This window comes from Seriola lalandi, unplaced genomic scaffold (genome assembly GCF_002814215.2).
Source record: "Seriola lalandi dorsalis isolate HSWRI2012SDOR001 ecotype SW California unplaced genomic scaffold, Sedor1 jcf7180002054262, whole genome shotgun sequence".
In the NCBI taxonomy this organism is placed as follows: Eukaryota; Metazoa; Chordata; class Actinopteri; order Carangiformes; family Carangidae; genus Seriola; species Seriola lalandi.
In genome coordinates, this window is record NW_019524815.1 from 481936 (window position 1) to 502151 (window position 20216).

The 20216-nt window shown below is 41.2% G+C and overlaps 1 protein-coding gene across 17 annotated transcripts in view; it reads right to left on the reverse strand.

Moving 5' to 3' along the window:
* Positions 1-582: 582 nt before the first annotated feature.
* Positions 583-20216, reverse strand: part of LOC111654206 (rap1 GTPase-activating protein 1-like) — a 43347-nt gene continuing 23713 nt past the window's right edge. For 4 of the 17 annotated variants that reach the window (XM_087173646.1, XM_087173650.1, XM_087173658.1 and 1 more), the window contains 22 exons: positions 18369-18404; positions 17164-17211; positions 16609-16647; positions 16272-16463; positions 15062-15165; positions 14518-14596; positions 14357-14410; positions 13897-13980; positions 12707-12807; positions 12408-12537; positions 11182-11337; positions 11025-11096; positions 10828-10914; positions 10554-10694; positions 7186-7317; positions 5605-5682; positions 4462-4571; positions 4153-4272; positions 3817-3952; positions 3599-3710; positions 2953-3032; positions 583-2354 (listed from right to left, as the gene is read on the reverse strand). In XM_087173646.1, coding sequence (XP_087029772.1) covers positions 2214-2354; positions 2953-3032; positions 3599-3710; positions 3817-3952; positions 4153-4272; positions 4462-4571; positions 5605-5682; positions 7186-7317; positions 10554-10694; positions 10828-10914; positions 11025-11096; positions 11182-11337; positions 12408-12537; positions 12707-12807; positions 13897-13980; positions 14357-14410; positions 14518-14596; positions 15062-15165; positions 16272-16463; positions 16609-16647; positions 17164-17211; positions 18369-18404 — 2232 coding nt within the window. In that variant the 3' untranslated portion in view covers positions 583-2213. The other 13 variants (XM_087173659.1, XM_087173657.1, XM_023405118.2 and 10 more) reach the window with 13 other exon arrangements.

The following is a 20216-nucleotide window of genomic DNA, read 5'->3' on the forward strand; positions in this document are numbered from 1 at the left end:
TGGATTTCAGAACATATCTTGGAGTTTCCCAATGATCCACACACAGGATCTCAGGCGCTCAGCCAGAGTGACCAGGGGGTTCTTGGTCACCTCTGTTACCCCTCTTTGCCCTCCCCAGGTGTTCCAAGCTTCTCCCATTTAAGAATTATGGAGGCCAATGTGCTCTTGGGAACATTTAATGCGGCAGAAACTTTTTGTAGTATTCCCAAGATCAATGCCTCTACACAATCCAGTCCTTTAGCTCTTTAGACAGTTCCTTCCACCTCATGCCTTGGTTTTTACTCTGAATATGTTTTTCTTCCATGTGGCACAGTTCTATAACCAGGGAAGCCTCCACTTTTAGATTGCTCTAGTTTTACATACTTGTGGGCAGCCACATCAAATCATTTATTCATGGGGCTTTCTCTCTTAGCTTTCATTAAGACGGTGGGAAATGGAACATCTACAGTATGTAAGCATGTCACAGCAGGGATTTTCACTATGTGGGATTCAGCATATTGTGTTAGTGCACAAAAAACAGGAAATACTGACAAAAATAGATTAAAGGGTGATGTTCGGCAAGAGATGATGAGACCAAAAGAATTTAAAGTTGTCAGAGCATTTATTTACAATAAAAACAACAACAACAAAACATTCATTCCATTGTAAATCCTGCTGGCAGTTAAACATTTGCTTCATAATCTATACTTACATCATCAGTTTGTGATGATAAGGCAACTGAAATGATCAGCAGGATGTACTGTGAGATCTTCCCTTTTACAGAACAGTCTGAATAGCTTTTAAAATAATTTTTATTCTACAAAACTCTCTCAAAATAATATTTAAATTTAAGTGTATGAGAAAAAAACAACAACAATAAATTTTTATCTTGGCAGTTATTTTGAGGTGTTGGTCAATCCCATCTTAAACAAATGGCCTATACATTATACACTATGTACTCCAACTTAATATCTATTTACAAAATCAGTAGTTGTATTTTGCAGTTATTTCCTCACTAGCAAATAAATATTCACTGTTTTATTATAGTTGCATTGCAAATGTACTGCACTGAAAGAGATCTGACCCCTGAAAAACACAGAGCTTTACAGATGACAACATTATAATTTACTCCAAAGCAACACATACAGAGTAAGTATATGACAGGTTACTGGATGGAGTCACTATAGAGGTACGGTATAACATATGCCATAAATGCCACTTCAATAGGAACCAAACCAATAAATAAAAACATATATCAGAGGGAAAAAAAGCAACTCCGAACATAATGTAGAGACTGGTCTCCACAGCAGCAAACACGACAGACAAAGCAGTTAAATCAGTCATTGGATGGATATATCCATATATTAGCAGACTGTACAGATAGTGTTGGTGCATTGCACCACCATTTTTTTCGAAAGAAACTAGTGTTCTTAAAAGGAATTCTGAATATATTAGTTTTAATCTCTATCTAATACTGCCGTCCCATTATTGGCTGCAGAACATGTGAGTTAAAGAAGTGAGGTAAAATAATTTGGAGGGACAAAGACATTGCATGTTTACGTTTTAAGGCCATTTCATTTCATTTATGAAACATTGCTATCTTTCCTGTGACTTGTGGTGTTCAGTTTGAAATCTAATCTTACGGAGATTAGAGTGGTAGAGGAAAAGGTACAACTGTTTTGCTGCAGCTATACAGTCCTTGTGTTTGGATTTTACCCAGGAAATAATCACATTTAAGAGCATCCAACAGAATAAATCTATATCACATTGGATATTTTGTTAGAAAATACTCATCTCTGATGCTGAATATTTGGTATTACGTATACATTAGAGATCTTTATTGAGCCAAAACCTTTGTTGATTTGGTAAATCCATCCAGACAATGATCTTCTTCTGTGTTGCAGCAAATGTCCTTCTCACAGTCTCAACACAGAGATCAGTGGCACTATATTTACCCTGTATAGCCAGCACACTTAGGCTTTAACAATACAAACTAAACCCAAGTCTTACAAATAAAATGATTACATTTGTAGATAAAAATGTGTGCTTTTGACACAAAGATAGGTAAAAAAAAAACAACCAAACAAACAAAAAACAACATACAACCAGGCAACAGATGTGTGAACAGGCAAAGAAAAGAGTGGAAGGAAACAACACTGTGCAAAAGCTGGCCCCTCCTTGTGCGTCATCCTCTCCAGTGTCCTCCAGGTTTCTGGACTTCTGCATTCTGCCCCTCACTGAGCAGCAGGCTGGCCAGGCTCCACCTGCATCTTCTCTTCTTTCTCATCTTCCTCAGCTTTCTCCCTCGCATCACTGGTCATGGCGAACGCCTGCACTTGTCTCACTTCCCAGAAGGATTGTGACTTATGGGAATGCTTTGGGAATAAGAGAGACATCTGGTATCAGAATGCAGTCTATTCATATATTCATGTTGCCAAAACATCATACATATTCCTCAGCAATCACGACAAATCTTTTGATTCAAACAAATTACACAGAAAACACCTAAATATACAGTGTATGTGCACAAGCAGCATTTGGTTTGGTGTCAGTTAACTGTCTCTGGTCCATTTGTCCATTGTTTAAATCCATGGCATTAGAGACCATGACAAGGTATTGAGGGAAGTCTAACCTGAAGATGGAGATCCAGGATACAACCAGGTGTGAGGAGCTAACAGTTCTGCACACAGAAACGCACAAAGAGCAATAAAAAACAGACAGAGCAGAACCAAACATCAGCAACAGCACACAAAAAGCATTACAACAGCACAGTGCAGTAAAGCAGAGATAGTACTGTTACGCAGCGTCAGTGCAGCACATCATTAGAGTGTGTACTTGGTCAGTTTTTTCAATGCCAGGGTTAATTGAGTATTAAGGGTAAAAAAAAAAAAACATGTACGGCAACCAAGGAGATTTGGAGGCATCTGATAATTAAGAAGTCCGGATTTCTGTGTTACTTTGGGTTCGACTCACCGATGAGGACTGATGATCGTGAGGTCGTTCCAGTTTGATACGGATGTCTGTCCCCTTTCCTCGTTCGGGTTTACCAGGCCCTGAAGGATAGGTCACAACTGTGTGATTCTGTATACATCCATCAAAATAAGAAACATGCTGCACAACTCTTCTCCAGTAACTTACATCACGCTTTGTTCAGCTCACCAAACATCTTCAGCAATGTTCTGAATTTTTTTGTATCCATTATGAGTAAATATAGTATTTTGTAAAAAAATTTTTAAAAAGGTGAAGTTTTGTATATTTGGTATCCAATGTAATATGTAAGTCATACATAGGAAACCACTTGCATGTAAGGACGCCTGAAATAGCCTCACGCATCACCCTGGCAAAGCTGAGATAACCTAAAACATCTGGTGAGCATGGTGTATTGGAGAGGAGTTGTGTGACACTGTTTCAGTCTGATGGACTTGGACTGAAGCTCAGACTAGTCTGCACCTCGCTGTGTGTGTGTGTATTCTCAAAGAAAGAAATTGAAGCCAGTCATACAGTATGTTGCCAGTACATTTTCTCATTTCAATCATAAACCTGGAATCAGCTACGATATGAATCGTTGAATAATGTTGGTAGAACAACAGTACTGCTAAAAGGTCTCCACCTCTCTCACCTGGGGAGCTCCCACGACTGGCGGTACTGGTGCTGCTGATGCTGTCCTCCAGCCAGGTGCTGTAGGTGAAGGAGTCTCGCTTGTGTGGCGTCCCGGCTGATGACAGACTCTCCTAGGGAGCGCACAGAAGACAGACACAGCGAAACACACATGTCTATTAGACTGGAAGACAAACAGATGACTTAAATACATATACACACACTGAATATCCAACTCACCATGCCTGTGTCATAGTCCTCTGTGGCCTCTGTCTCGTTCTCCTCCACCACACTGGCGAAGCTGCTAGCGTTGGAGGAGGAGCGGGAGAGGTCGTGACCCTCAGGGATGGATGGGGCCCTGCCACCGAGATAAGAACTAAACCCTGGGTTAACCACTCTCCAGCACAGCCAAACTTGATTTTATCTTATGCATAAAACACAGTCATTCAACATGCTGCTGCAGCCGAGGATAACTCAGCGTTTACATAAACACAGGTAAGGCGACACAAACGTGATCAATATATCCACTGATGTATTGATATACAGATATGGTTGTAACCCGTCTATCATACACACCTGTTCTTGGTGGTTGTGAGCACTTCAGGGGAGCTCTGATTGGAAGAGTTGTCAGATTTGGGGTCTTGAGAGACGTGACCACTGTCAGGGGTCTTCTGGGTATTTGGGGAGTTCTCTCTACTGCAACAAAAGACACGAGAAAGCAAATAGACTATAACATGGAGAAAAGCAGTAAATGTGCATGCGTTGATATTTCTAACAAGTCAATTATGAACATTAGCTCCAAGGCTTTAAGATACAGAAAATACACATGGTGTACAGATACACACAAAATAAATACAGCAGGAATGTGCACGAGTCCTCTCTCACCTCTTCTCCTGGACTTCTTGAATGTTTTCAATACCGATGGCACTGCTTCGCCTGGAGCTGAACGGACCAGATTTTTTCCTGGTTGGGCTTTTCCCCGGGATTATCAACGACTGCCAGGGAGAGAAGACAGTCAGCGTCAGAGTTAAAAATACTTCTAATACCTTAAATGTCTTTGAGTAATATTAAATTAATCTCATAAGCATATCAATCTATTTATTTATTTAGACTTAACCATTCATCTTTATTGTGGGGCCTATTCATTTGGAAACATGATTTTCAAAAACATGTTGCACTGAATTATCAGTCTGAGAAGTAACACTGCTCCCTTCGAGTTGTTACTATAATGAAAAAAAAAAAAGTTAAAATATGCACTTAGCAGCTTAATGTCAAGCCCTGGTGCCAGTCTTCCAGCCAGAGTAGAGCACACTAAGGCGGGAGATGAAAGATGGATTTAAAGGCTCCAGGGCCCACCACTAAATATGCTTTCTCAGCAACTGCTTTGTTCATTCAATCTCCCTTTTAAAGCTCTCAAAATAAGAACTTGAAAAAGCCTTTTATTCGATGTGGCTTCAAAGAGCAAGAGGAGGATTCTTTTTTTTCATAATATCTCTGTAAGGGGTTCATTAAATTATTAATCATAATTTTTAAACAAATAGAGAATTAACTATACTTACAAACACAAATACAATTACAAAATAAGCAGCAAAGACTATAGAAGGTGAACACATACTGCAATAACAAGATAGGAAAACAAAAGTACAGGAAAATCTAATATATTATACAGAAGGGAGCCAAGGGAGGCACCTTCAGATAGGACTATGTGCTCCATTCATATCACAGAGCTGCTGAGCGCTTGTGAATTTGAATTTTTTCTTTATGGTAGTGTATGTACAATCCAAAAGACTGGAATTGTCAAATCAGTTAATGAGAAAATGTGTAGAAGAATATGTATATCTGCTTTTGTTTTTATCACAATACATCCTAACTGTAACACACAATCCATACTATGTTGAATACACACTAGGGTGCTGAAATGTATCAAGAAAAGTGTTTGGCCATGATGCAGTGGGCCCATGCAGACAAAACAAAAGGAGCAAAAAAGAGAAGTGAGTCGTTAGAGAGAAGTTATAATTAGACATGAACCTCTTCTACTGTTCCTATCCCTATGGCACTGCCTCGACGTCCATATTTACTGGGACTTTTGCCTGGGACAAGCAATGACTGAACCACACAGGAAGAGGAGAGAGAGTGAGGGAGAGAGAGAGAGAGAGAGAGAGAGAGAGAGAGAGAGAGAGAGTAAGAAAGAAAGAAAGAAAGAAACACAGAGAGTGATGATGACAGACAACAAAAGGAAGAGGGTAAAGGGAGGGGAAGAGAAAACATGAGATATATACAAATATATATGAGATTCCATGCAGTAAGTCATGTTCAAACAAAATACAAAACACATGTTAACTGGAGAATACAAGGAGGGACATTTTTTGGCTCCATGGGTGCAACACAGGCAGCTGAATGGGAGAGAGAAATGATGAGCCAGTTACACTATGGGGGCCATATGCCTGTGAGAGAGAGGATGAAGAAGAGATAAAAACAACAGAGGAGGACACACAGCATGTTATACATTAGGTTTCACATCAAGACAGGGTCATGGGCAAAAAGCAAACTTCAGTCACATTCATTAACAAAGCATTTTGGTTAATAATAATGGTTAGTTAGTTTTGCAGGTAATCTTGAATGTGATCTAGAAATACAATATTAATGTATTGAGATATCTGTTTGTTTGCACATACAAGACTAAAGATCCTGTTCAGTGCCCAACACAGAGGAAAATGAAAATTCATAATGATTTCCATACAAATCAGAGACTGTCCATAAAAAATACCACACCCACAGCCCCCAAATATACAGTACATGTCAGACAAGCAACCATGTGCACAGTCACTGTTAAGTGAAGACCTTGTAACTACAAATTTAGGTAAGTTTCTTGTTTCACTTTCAGCTGAACGATGATTATCTCTTCGATGAGTTGGAAAAATTTGGTGCTTTTGTGTTTTCAAAACAAATTATATAAATCTGAGAATGCAAAAAAATTTAATTTGATGATACAAGGTTTTCACCTGATGACAGAAATATTCATTTGTTCATAATTACAATTGTGTGATCACCAAAACTGCCCACAAGCTTTGATGGCATGCATGCCACACAGGTGTGTGCGCGCGCGCGCGCGCGCGCACACACACACACACACACACACACACACACACACACACACACACACACACACACACACACACACACACACACACACACACACACTCACACACACACAGGACTCGACCCACATTCATTAGGATTCTATAGAGCACTTATAAACAGTGCAGATGCACAGGGGATTTAAATAATGAGAACTCAAGAAAAAAAATAAATATTAGAAGCAGCTTTAACCCAGGGAAGAAATTCACCTCATGTTCTATAATTATTCACTTCTATGTGTCGCTCCATCTTGTGGTGGCAGACAATGTGCAACCGTTGCAATGTGAGAGCCAAGTTTAAGACCCAGGCATTAATGCTCCACTGGACCAAGTGTGCAACCTTCTCCGTGAGAAGTTAGTGCAGCAGGCAATTGAGGGAACAGGGGGCATGAACGCAATCGAATTGTCGGGGAGAGGTAGAAGAAGCGAGACTCGCTTCACTCAAGACCAGGAGGAGTGGGACTGTACTTACTATCCCTGGGAATTTGGGGCTCTCTGCGGGGTTGTGGTTAAAGCTGCCGCTCAGGCTAGTGGAGACTGTGTGCGGCTTCTTGAAAGTAAGACCCATGGCATCCATAGACTGGCTCCTGCTGCGGATCACCCGCTACAGAGAGAGACGAGGAGGAGGAGATACATTCAGATGGCGCTGACCTCTGTGACCCCTCAGCATTGCTGTTTGGCTTCATAGGCTGAGAGGAGCCTCGGGGCTGTCCCTGAACACTGACCACTACAGGCAGAGAGCACTGGCCTGATGCTAATCCTGACAGACAAGGAAGCGACAGAGAACACTGCTAAGCTTTAGCGCCCGGAGGGGGGTTCAGATGAGTCATTATGTTTAGATAGGTGGTAAGAGAAGAGAGGGGAAGTAGAGGGGCCAAGTGGCTTGCAGATGTCTCACCACACTGAGTTTAAACACAGCCAGGAGACGTTTAAAGCCCAGTGCACCTCTTTGCAGGCATGGAACAGAGTGGAGACGCAGAGGCATCTGATGTTGAAAGAAAACTATCCATTCTCCTTGATATCGTGACAGTCAAGGATGACCGATTTATATAAATAAGTTACTAATGACTGAACATTGGAGCATGCAGAGAACACAGCAGCAAAAACAGCTAGAAAGCATTTGGAAGAAAAGCTGGGAAGCCAAGAGTGGTGTGTTCCAGCAGGAAAGAGCAGCAGAGCTTCTCCTCATTCAGATTAATAGAGATTGATGAAGCCCTTTCAGCCCACAGCTTGCATATAGACAAGAACAAACCTGAAAGACTACTAGAGAGAAGAAAATTCCACATAGGAAACATCTGACAGCTGGAACAAAACGTGGCTACTACGACTACTGTAGATGCCAATCTTTTACAGGCTCATTTATAATACTTATAATACTTTAGTCTTATAATGACACTTAAAGGAATAGTTTGACATTTTTGAGAGAAACACTTACTTGCTTTCTTGCAAGAGTTAGATGAGAAGATCCACCCATTCATCCATTCCTGCCACGTATCCAGTGTCGGTTGCAGTGGTAACAGGTTAAGCAAGATATTCAAGACTTCCCCAGCAACATTTTCCAGTTCCTCCCCGGGGATCCTGAGGCATTCCAGGATCAGATGAGATATAAAGTCTCTCCAGTGTGTTCTGCGTCTACCCCGGGGTCTCCTACCAGTTGGACGTGCCCAGAAAACCTCCAATAGATTTTATCCAGGAAGCATCCTGATCATATGCCCGAACCATCTCAACTGGCTCTTTTCGAAGCAAAGGAGCAGCAGCCCAACTCCTAGCTCCCTCAGGAACTCGAATAAACGAACATTAAGCCACCACCCTGTGGGCCCACCATTCTAGATAGGAATTGGGGTTGGGTGCGATGCAATACAAGTGGCAGGCAAGGGAAGGGACCTAGGCGTGCCGTGCATGGCATCATAGACTGGTCCTAGGGATGTGGAGTGTCACCTCTCTGGCGGGGAAGGAGACTGAATTGGTGCAGGAGGTGGTGAATTGGTCCCAACTGCTGTAGATATAGTTGCACTCACCTCCACACACAGCATTGGCTCTAGATCAAACTCCAGGAGACGGACTGGGCAATGACCTAGAACCAGAACACCGTAGACTTAAGATCGATGATCAACTTTGTGGTTGTATCATCAGATCTATGCCTGTATGTCTTGGACACTCATGTGAAGGGAGGAGCAGACCTGTCAACTGATCACCACCTGTTGCTGAGTTGGATCAAATGGCAGAGGAGGCTGCCCGGCCTGGTAGACCTGGTAAACCCAAACGTGTAATGATGGTGTCCTGTCTGGGACCCATGTCAGTGAGGCCTTAAATTCTCACCTCCACCACCTCTCACTTCTTATGCATCTCAGAGTAGTTTGGGGACATTGAATCTGAGTAGGCAATGTTAAGTGCTTCCATTGTAGAGAGGGCTGTTTGAAGTTGAGGGCACGATTGACCTGCGGGTCTCCTGAAGCCAATTAGGGTAATCAGGGTATCTCACTGCTCAGCTTCCCTGGGAAAGCTTTTGCTAGGTGCTCAAAAGGACGCTCCAACCAATTGTCAAACTTCAGATCCAGGAGGTACAATGCAGATTCTGACCTGGGCCTGGAACAGTGGACCAACTCTTTAGGGGGTCATGGGAGTTTGCTCATCTAGTCTACATGTGTTTTGTGTACCTGGAGAAGGCTTAAGACCATGTCCCTCAGGGGGTCTAGCATGGGATACTGTGGGAGTATTTGATACTGAGCCGTTACTATGAGCCATCCTGTCCCTATATGACCCGAGTCAGAGTTGTGTTTATGTTCTTGGCAGGAAGTCAACTGTATTTCCAGTTGGTGCTCGCCTCCACCGGGGTTGTCCCTTGTCACTGATCTTTGCAGATGAGCAGCATACACTGGGATGGTTTGCTGCATAAAGCATATGGGATGAGAGTCAGCACCTCCAAGTCTGAGGCCGTGGTTCTCTGCTGAGTTTTCTGTCTCAAGTGAAGGAGTTTCTATCTTGGGGTCTTGTTCATGAGTGACGGTAAAATGGAGTTTGAGATTGACAGGCAGATTGATGCAGCATCAGCAGTAATGCATTGCACCGGACCGTTGTGGTGAAGAGGGCGCTGAGCCAGAAGAAAAAGCTTTTGATTTACAGGTCAATCTACATTCCAACCCTAATCGACCAAAAGAATGAGATCGTGAAGTTGGTGAAATGAGATTAGTTCACAGGGTGGCTGGGCTCACCCTTACAGATAGGTAGAAAGGAGTCAGTTGAGGTGGTTCGGGCATCTGATTAAGATGCCTCTTGGTGCCTTCCATTGGAGGTTTTCCGGGCATGTCCAACTGGTAGGAGACCCTGGGGTAGACCCTGACCATGTTTGAGTGATTAAATATCTCATCTGGCTAGTGAACACCATGGGATGCCCAGGAAGAGCGGGAAAATGTTGTCATGGAGAGGGATGTCTGGACTTCCTTGTTTAACATGCTGCCACCGAGATGCGGCACCAGATAAATGGCAGGGAATGAATGGATGCTTGCTATCGCTTAACAGACCCACATTCTGGATATCATATCAATCTTCTCATGTAACTCTTGGCATGAAAGCAAATAAGCGTATTTCCCAAATGTCCCAAATGTTCCCAAAAGTCCTTTAATAGTGATAAGTCTGAGCTTGAACTGAAGTTTCAGTCCATGTGAAAACAGTGTTCATGTCTTAGTGCTGATTTAAGTATAGAATTTAAATCTTTACAAAGGACTTTGTTTATGCAAACTCATTTTAGCTTCTCAAACTTTTTTCCATTGAAGCAGCAATTTGCAGGAAGTAAAGCTGTCAGATTGAAGCCCCATCCTCTGTTGCTGCCTCTCCAGTTACCTTGAAGGACTCAAAGAAGCCCCCTCCTCCTCCACTCCCGTTTTCCAGTTTGTCGTCCTCTCCTCCAACTCCCATCATGGCCTGGCTGTTCATATGGAGCTCTTCATACAGGGTCTCTAACAAAGCCAACCGCGTTCGCTCCTTACACACACACACACATACATACACAAAAAGGGACATGAAACAAATGGAAGCAAATTATACTTTATATGGCTCTGGCCAATGACAAAATGACAGAATTTAAAAAAAAAAAAAAAGCTCTTGGACAACTTACCTCTAGTTTGGCAAATTTCTCAGCTTTGTAGCATGCATACTCTGCATTGATGAGCTTAGTAAAAAGGAAGTCGTGGAATTCAGGGCCCTGGGAAGAAAGGAGTGGAGAGACAAGACATCAGGTTGGAAACTAAAAGACTACAGAGAGGGGGGGAGTGCATTGGCTAGAGAATGCTGTAATTCAGGTCTTTCTCTTACTTTTTTAAAGACAGCTGGGTTTGGGAGGGCTGGGCCAAAGAAAGGTACATCATCCCGTGCTGTCACTGATACCTAATGATAAGAGAGTGAGATTAAGTATTATTAACATTTATCACTGGAAGCAGAGTAAAGGAGAGGAAGAAGAAAAATAGGTCACCTTGTAGAGAGCTTTGTCAGAGCACGGGTTGACCACTTGGACCACAATGTAGGCGTGGAGAAAATTAGAGGCAATCATGTCTGGTACAAAGGGAGTGTTTTCCTCTTGGAATACAATGGCCACAATATCATTCCCTATGTGCCTCTTTCGCTGTAACTGCAACACAATAACCACATAGCAATTTAAAAAATTAATTTACAGACAAATGAATGTGAGTATGCTTCCTTCAAGACAGTAATGGCACAATGAAAGAATGTTCATGTGTGAATGTTATTTGGTCATCTGCAGGTTTCAGAGAGCTATATTTAGGATTTTTTCAGAACATATTTAATGCTGCCTGGAGCAGAATTTAAAAGACAATATGAAAATTCCTTCTATTGTAGTTCCAACTAATTTTTTTACAAAGCCCCGTCTAATTAAAAGAATACTTCACACTTCTTTAATGCCAATGATGGCACAGTGCTTGCAAAACAGACATATTTCCAACAGCTCATAAATGATATAAAATTACTGAGGGGCAGTATAGGAAAAATAGCATATATATAGTATACACGTTGCTTTTCATATTGTGTACAGAGTACAGAAATGATAAAATTATAAATAATTAAAAGGAAGTGCGTACTCTTCATTAATCCCTCTCTCTGTCTCACAGCTGAAAGCAATGCGAGTTTACGAAATACCACCAGGGTGTGCTGTTTCCCCTGATGACAGCTTGAACAAGCACTAATAGGCTCAAAGGAGCCAGTGTTTAACACCCACCACGGGAAACTGAACATATAGACATTGCCTCATCTGTGTTTGTGCAAACCAGGGTAGCAAATGGTGTGCAAGCGTGTGCTAATTAATCAGTGCTTGCATGTATATGTGAGACAGAGGAGGAGGAGGAGTACTTGGCTGCCTGAGCAATGCAGTGCTGCATCTCCGCTTTAAATCACTGTGAGGGAGGACTGCTGTTCACATACAGTATGCAGGTGTAAGTCATAAATTTAATGTGATTAATATTTACTATAGTGTTTTTTTATTTTGCAAATACAGTGTGGTCCAAATGTCTGAGACCACTTTCCCATCACTTGAACGGAAAAGTGGTCTCAGACTTTTGGACCTCACTGTGTGGCACAACAGGGAGGTACATGCAAAATATGGTACTATAATACCCGGAGGGAACCTGTCTGACCGCTTGCTGTGAATCATAAAAGGTGTGTTAGTCTGGTATTGTATTACAGTACCTGCTGGGTATCCCCCTCTGTGTAAGGCAGCTTTGTGGACACATGGAACATGACCTCTTTGCTGCGGTAGTTGCAGTAGACAGATTCTGTGCCAGTCTGCCCATGAGTCACGTCTAACCCTCCACGGAAACTGCAAGCACACAGACCCATGTCTAATAGGATGTTCTCCACCATTACTGCAGTGGCATGACCATGATTCCTATAGCTAGCCTGATATCATGTAACCTGCAATTGGTTTCATGTTATAAAGTGTGTGGTAGAGTATATTCACTGCCTTGCAAACACAGTCAGGTCCTTACCCTTTAAAGTTGTGCAGCTCAATTTTCTCTCCTAAAAACTCCAGGAATTCAACAAAGGCAGGACTCTCTTCGCTGTTGCCAAACAGTTCTTCCTCTGAAGTCTGTAACCAGTAAAAAGCCCTCATGAACATCAAGGCTTAGAGGACCACATGATGTCAGCAGCTACAAGCTAAAAATACTCAAGATGGTTTGTACAGTAGAGGCCAATAATAATGCTAATAATAATTGCATTTATTCCTGCATTACAAATAAAGAAGCATTAAGAACAATGGCTGAGAAGCTGAATGAAAACTACATACTAAACTGCCAGTGGTGCAATGAGTATTTTACATAAGGTGTTTTTTACAGCAACAGATCATTGGGGTCAATAACTGGAAGCCATTAAGTAAAGTGTATCTGATGTGTGTTTGGCAGTCTTGTCCAAACACTCTGCATTCGCATTTGAGATGAAAAAGGTGGCTTCAATCAATTAAAGCAGTAGGTATAACAGGAGGTGTAGAGACAGGCTAAAGAAAGGCTTGTGCAATAATGATCATCTGTGATGGAGATCTGATTGTGTACTGTCAGACAGTCGAGTAGTGATGTGAACACAAAAGCCTGCCTCAGCACGAACACATAGAAACAATGTCTGAGAAGAAGCGTCTGTTGCCTATTGAGTGTTTCAGTTTTATTCCCGTATGCGCTATGCCTACTTAACCATCACGTCTTTCTCTGCTTAGCACCACCTCCTGAATAGAAAATGTCCTGAAGGGCAGCAGAGGGTCCTCACTGCCTTCCTGAGATGGCCCCTTGGCTCATTCACAATGTATTTAACAGTGTTTTTAAACTTCTGCGGGCTTTCAGGGATTGACAGTGCAGGTCTCTACACACAAAGGTCTCCATTCAAAGGTACAAGTGCCCTCAGCAAAGCATTCAATAGGTCGTCTGCCCGCCGCATAGTAAACAAGAGGGCTGTGATTGCCTCAGTAAATGACAGGGAGTGTTGAAGGCAGCCACAGTGACTGGGCCAGACCGAAAGCCATAATTAAGACTGAGGATGACTGTGCATAATCAGTTTCCTTGAGAATATCAGAAATTACAGTGTATATGTCTAGTACATGCTAATTGTTATTGGACTGGATATAATGAATGTAAAGGATGAATGCACAAGAAACTTTCCTGTTAACTTAAACCCAGGCTTTAAAGCTCACCTGTCCAAACTTTTGATAGATGACCCCAAACTTGAAATTGTTGCTTATCACATGTTCATCAAAGGTGACAATAAGTCTTGAAGCCTGTAAATAAATATAGATAAAACAAGAAATCTTAAAAGATCTGTTCACAGTTTTTCTAGTCCGGTGCCCATATGAACATTGAAAATGATTTGACTTGTAGTAACTCCTACTGTTCAAACTAGCTGTTAAGAGATCTCTTGCTGACATGATTCCATCGAAAGTGATGGGGGACAAAATCCACAATCCTCATTCTATGCAAAAATGTATTCAAAGGTTTATCTGAAGCTAATATGAGGCTTCAACTGTCTGACTTTAAGACATAAAATTAAAAGGGGTATCTTCCAAAATTTTCCGCAAACAGTGTTTCATATGGGCATGTGAGACTGGAAAGGACTTGTAAAGCAGCTACAATAATACAAAACAAACCAGATCTTACTTTTGGATAAAGGACAGGGAAAAAACGGTCCACGTTGACCTCTTCACAGACAAGCTTGAATAAAAAAAATTAAAAAAAAAAAAGAGGGAAAAAATGTCAGAATGTGCTCAGACACTGTCAAACCGGACAAATCTCTGCAAAATGAAAACAACTCGTCTCACCTTGGCCATTTGGACCACGTTGGGGAACTCTGTCAGGCAGGAAATGGGGATCACATCATGGTAGGTTTTCAGTTTGGTCCTGGTGAAGTCATAAAACAATCAGTGTGGTCTGAAAGCCATATAATGTGCGGCAACATTTCTCAGAACCTCATCAGATGGGGAAGAGATGATCCGGTGTGGACCATCATCAAACTTCCCCACCCTCTCCACCCACTCGCTGGCCTAAATAGTCCATCTGTTACTCTGCTGTGAAAATGACAGTGCTGTTGACACTCTCTCTCTCGCTTTACGACTCTTGCGATAACACCCGTGCTGGGAGGATGTGTTTATCCAGTCAATACCCGGGATTTCAGGAACAACAACAACAACAAAAAAAGAATATTCTGTATCCATTTCCTGTTGATCATGAAAGAGGTGACATTTTGTCTAAGCCTGCACATTCATTACTTCTGCTGCTGATGTGCACTATTCAGACTTAAAGATTCGATTTTCTCTGTAAATTAAGCAGCATTGTGCTGTACTATGTATGCATAATGAGCGTTACCTGAGCATTAGCCGGAGATGTTCCTGGTCACCAATCACGTCGTACTTGAGGGAGAACACCAGATGTCCAAGAGCACTGTCCACTGAATAGTAATTAAAGTGTTCCTGAGGGCACAGTGCAGGGACACGGCCATTAGTATCTGCCCTTAACAGACACACACAGACACAGACACAGACACAGACACACACACACACACACACACACACACACACATACACACACACACACTCACACACTCACACACTCACACACTCACACACTCACGTGCAGGACACATGTGTATGCACTGCGGTCATTTCCCATATCTTTCCAATCTGAGTGCCTTTTCTTCTGTTGCTGCGCTTCTGCTACAGGCAGATCAAATTTGTTCGTGTTATATGCGTGTGTAAGAACAGGTGGCAAAGCCTAATGCATCTTCATTAGCAACAGTGTATGAGGTGCCAAACAGTGAGGCTGGTTACTGTTAGTGGTTTTCTCCACTGGGATTTGCTTATTGCAGATTCATTTCATTACTATAATGAGCAAGAAGTGAAATTGATTGTGGAATATTCTATGAGAGTAATGAAGCTCATTTAAGGAGGAAGGAAGCTGTTATAATGAGGATATTCATGACTATGACTTCTGTAATATGAGCTGTATCAGAACACACCTTTTCTTTAAGTAGATCCGGCTTTACTACCAAATAAACATGGTTATTTGATCTTCTTATCTATACTTAATTGCATGATTGTAACCATAAAAAAACACATGGAAAAAACTATGAATGAACTGATGGTAAAATTAAAAAACAAAAACAATTCAAAAGCAGGTACAAGATGAAAATGTACAAGCCGAGCTAAGATGGATATGGAGAACAACGCATACAACGACTGCATCCAATTTTCTGCTATTTCATCATAGCAATCTAACAATGCAAATGTAACTTAGAAGAGACATCAAAATGTTTCACCGTGCTTCATTTAGTCGTATTTTTAGATTTTGCCCAGAGTTAAAGCGTTAAATTGAAACTGAATTATGTGTTACGAAATTAATGTGTATTGTATTTTTTGGTGCACCCCCATAATCCACTCTTGTTTTTGTTTTTAGTTTTTTTTTTATAAAAGGTTGTTTTTGAGTTTGCATACATTGTCACAAATATTGTTTTTTTCAGTTTATTGCTGTTTCAAGATGAAAAAAAAAAAAATTCTAGTGATCTCTTTCTGTGACTAACCTTGCTCAGGAAGTGTTTCCGGTAGAGTGTGGCTGTTGTGTTACATTCCAGCTTGGTGCGGGTGTTTGGGGACAGGGGCTGCAGCTGCTCTGCGTCCACGGTGTCACTCAGCTCATGGTTGGTCCCCTCAATCCAGTATCCCCCAAACTGAGGCAGGAGGATGAGAGGAAAGGGGCTTTTTCTGCCCAGCACCTGTCCCAAAATGCAAAATAGCAACGTAGCTGATACACAGAACGATGGAAAGTCACGTCAGGACAGGAATGAAACTGAATTGGTGTCTGAGCAACGCACAAACACTAAAGATGAAAAATGTTATTGCAGCAAATCATCACACTACCTCATGGACACTTGGGTATGGAATGTAGTCCTCCTCAGTCTGAAAAAATATATAGAGAGAGAGAGAAAAAAAAAAAAAAGCTTTGTCTGTTTGTTCCTCATCAAAGAAGAAAATAGCCACACAGTCCAACTCTATAATCCCAAAGGACGCTGTTTCAGAGTAGTTGCATAACTGTTATGCAATGAAACTCAGTTCAGAAACTATAGGAATTAGTTATCAATGCATGTTTGATCAAAAAACATTATTATTCATGTACATATCCATATTAATCACTATTGGGCACATTGATCATTTTAAATCATGCATTAACATCATCGTCATCCTGTTAAATTCTTTGTACTAAGATTTCAGCATTTCAGGCTGCAGATCATAACATCAGTATCATCGTATGATACTGAATAACTCTTGAGAGCATTTCACTGCATTATGAATAATATTGTGCTACTCTGTGCTGAAGTAATCAGCCTGTCTGGCTGAGCAAGATATGGTGGAGCAGTCGTGACACAATGACCGCATAATGTGAATAACGCTCTGTCTCTACATGGAGAACCGCACCTTGAGTGGGGGAGGAAAGGTGCATCTCTGCTCATCCATCCTGTTGCCCTGTGAGAGGACAGGATGAGATAAGAAAACCAGAAAGAGAGAGAGACAGAAGGGTCGTGCTCAGTCATCAACACAGGAGCTGGTATTGCAATCAACATAAATACCTAAATTCAAGCACTTGTCATTGATTAGAAATACAAAAAAAAAGAAAAGAAAAAGAATAGGAAAAAGAATTATATAAACAGTGTGATGATCATGTTCTAAATGAACAACTAAAACAAATAGACTAGGAGAAAATGATCAACCTCATTACATAACGACACAGTTTTCCCAGGAGATGTGTGGCAGGCAACAAAGCATAGTCAGAGACAGACAGATGGAAAGGTACATAGAGACATAGAGATTCACTGGGAGCACAGATACCAAAAGACAATTAAAAGATGCTAAAGAGCAGGCGTTTGGGAGTGACTGAAATGTCTGTTAGCACACAGAAGACGTGCGGTAATAAGACCCTGGGGATTAAAAAGATGCAGAGCTAAGTAACACTCCTACTATCAAACACCCATTGGACCTGAGGTGTGTGTGTGTGTATGTGTGTGTGTGTGTGTGTGTGTGTATATGTATGAAAGAGTGAGTGAGCGGGAAAGATGCAGACAAAGAGATGCAGTGACACTAAATAAGGGATAGGTGATGGCGCCTGGCGTCAAAGAACACGATACATCACACCACGCGTCTGACTGTGGAAGCAGCACAGTCCTGCATCACATCCCATACCTCTTTTTTTTAATAGTCACTTATGCCGACATAAGCAGCTAGACGTGAAAGACACTGGAGATACTGAAAGCTTTGAGATCATGATGACAAGTTTTGATAAGCTCTATCGTCAAACTCTTAATGTGTGGGATCACATGGTTTAAACAAACATCCTTCCAAAGCCTTCAGAAGCCAGGACACAGTTTTTTTTTTTTTGAAGTGAGATAATAAGCTTATAGTGCTGTCAGACAGTGTTACAACCAGAGTGTTAACAGAGACGGGGAGACACACATATAACGCTCTGACGACTCAATATCCATCTCATGTGCAGAAAGATAAGTATTGTAGCCAAGGAGAGGGCCAAAGTGCTGCAGCGTTAGGAGACACACTGACTGGTTAGTTGCTTGGTGAGTATATAGCTTAGAGACCTGAGACAAAATACAAAGATCAATGCATCATCTTACCTGCATCTTTTCAATCATTTCAAAAAAATCTGTGGTCTGGAGAGAGGAGAGTGAGATAAAATGTTTTGAGTTCACTTGTTGGGTGTGGAGGTTAATGTATTTCTACAGCAGTGAGGCTGATAACTACAGTACAACAATTATTGTTCAAAGCCCCATCACACTCCATCCATTGACAGGAGAACACATTTAACCCATGTGTTTTCTTGTCACTGCTCTGTATTCTCACGGGGACCACACAGCTGTATGCATTTAAAAAAAGATAATAATTGCAAGATCACAGTATATTAGTTTTCTTTTCTCTTCTGACCTTATTAAATACAATATACTGTATGGGAACTCTTCACTTTGCCATTAATTGGACTTTTGATGAGCATAAAGCATTGTTATTACACCAAATAAAGACATATTTGTTTTTAAATGTTATATGGATTATGCATGAACACACACACATATTTATATATATATATATATATTTACAGTATATATATATAAGTTTGTTTAGTTTGCCAGAAACTCATTCACATGCAAAGAAATGTACAATATGTTCTCCTACATAGTAACAAACTCTCTGTAAGACTCCTTATAAACAAAATTATAAAACTCCAAAAACAGGAACCCAAATAGACTTTGAAGAGTTAGTGCTGTGTAGAAAGTTCTGCCAGCATGTGAAAATCTATTGTATTTAAAATTGTGTGATAATTACTGTTATCTCTGAGATCCCAAACAGAATTAATGGAACATTTTCTGTAGTGGGCTTCTGAAACATCAACTACTCAAATTTTGGTCCATCGGCAATTTGCTGATTTGAAAATGAGTAAAAATTAATATCAAACTGTTAAACATGGCTCTTGTTCTTCAGGACCCCAAACAGAAAGTTATGGTTACCTGCTTGAGACAATTCTGTCAAATGTTTTCATTCAGGACAAGTGTTGTCCCATTATTCAGAGCTGTACAGTAAAGCTTGTTAAGTTGGTAAAGCATGTATTTTCTGTCAGCTGTTCCCATGAATTGAAACACTGCTAAAGTTTAGATTCATATTTATCTGAATCAGCAATTTACCTGACTGCTGCATGCCATCTCTTGCCTCTCCCTTCTGGTTTCTCACACTATTACAGAGTTAAGTGTGACCGACCTGCTTTTCCACGATAAACACCTACCTACAATTCTTTAGTGCCCCACCAAAACTGCTGGGGTATTGTCCTTTAAATGTTCACATGCAAAACTTGCATGCATCCGTTCACCATGACGAGTCTAACTACCGGAGAAAATCCTCAACTGCAACAGTCCACGGGTGCGTCGGTCTGGAGTAATCAAGTGAAGGCTGAAAGGTTCAGCCAGTAAAGCCTGACATAGTCAAACAGTTTGTGTACAGAGCAATTGTGTCTTAGCTTTCAGTGTGAGTATGAGTAAAGTCCTCCACCATGTGCAAACAAAGGTCTGCCACAAACCCTGAAAGTAAATAACCGCAGCTTCAACAACATTAACCAGAGATTAGAATAAGAGGAGCTTTAGAGTTGAGCCTCATGTTATCTTTGGGCTTAAACAACAACTACCATTAGCCATAAAACTGTATGTCCATGCGTATGGACATATACATGACAAGATCAGGTCCTATCTGTTTCTTTACTCTAACAGAAACATCTGATATTAGAACTAGAAATGTCCCTCCACAAACATACAGACATATTTCCTAAATAAACAACCAATATGACCCGTCAGGTTGTGCAACAACTTTCGACTCTCACTTCGGAGAGACAGTTGTCTAAGCCTCTGCTAAAAATGCTGCCAAATTCCCTTTTTAGTTCGCCGTCTAGCGATGCTTTCCATCCAGCATTGCTAAAGTAAAGC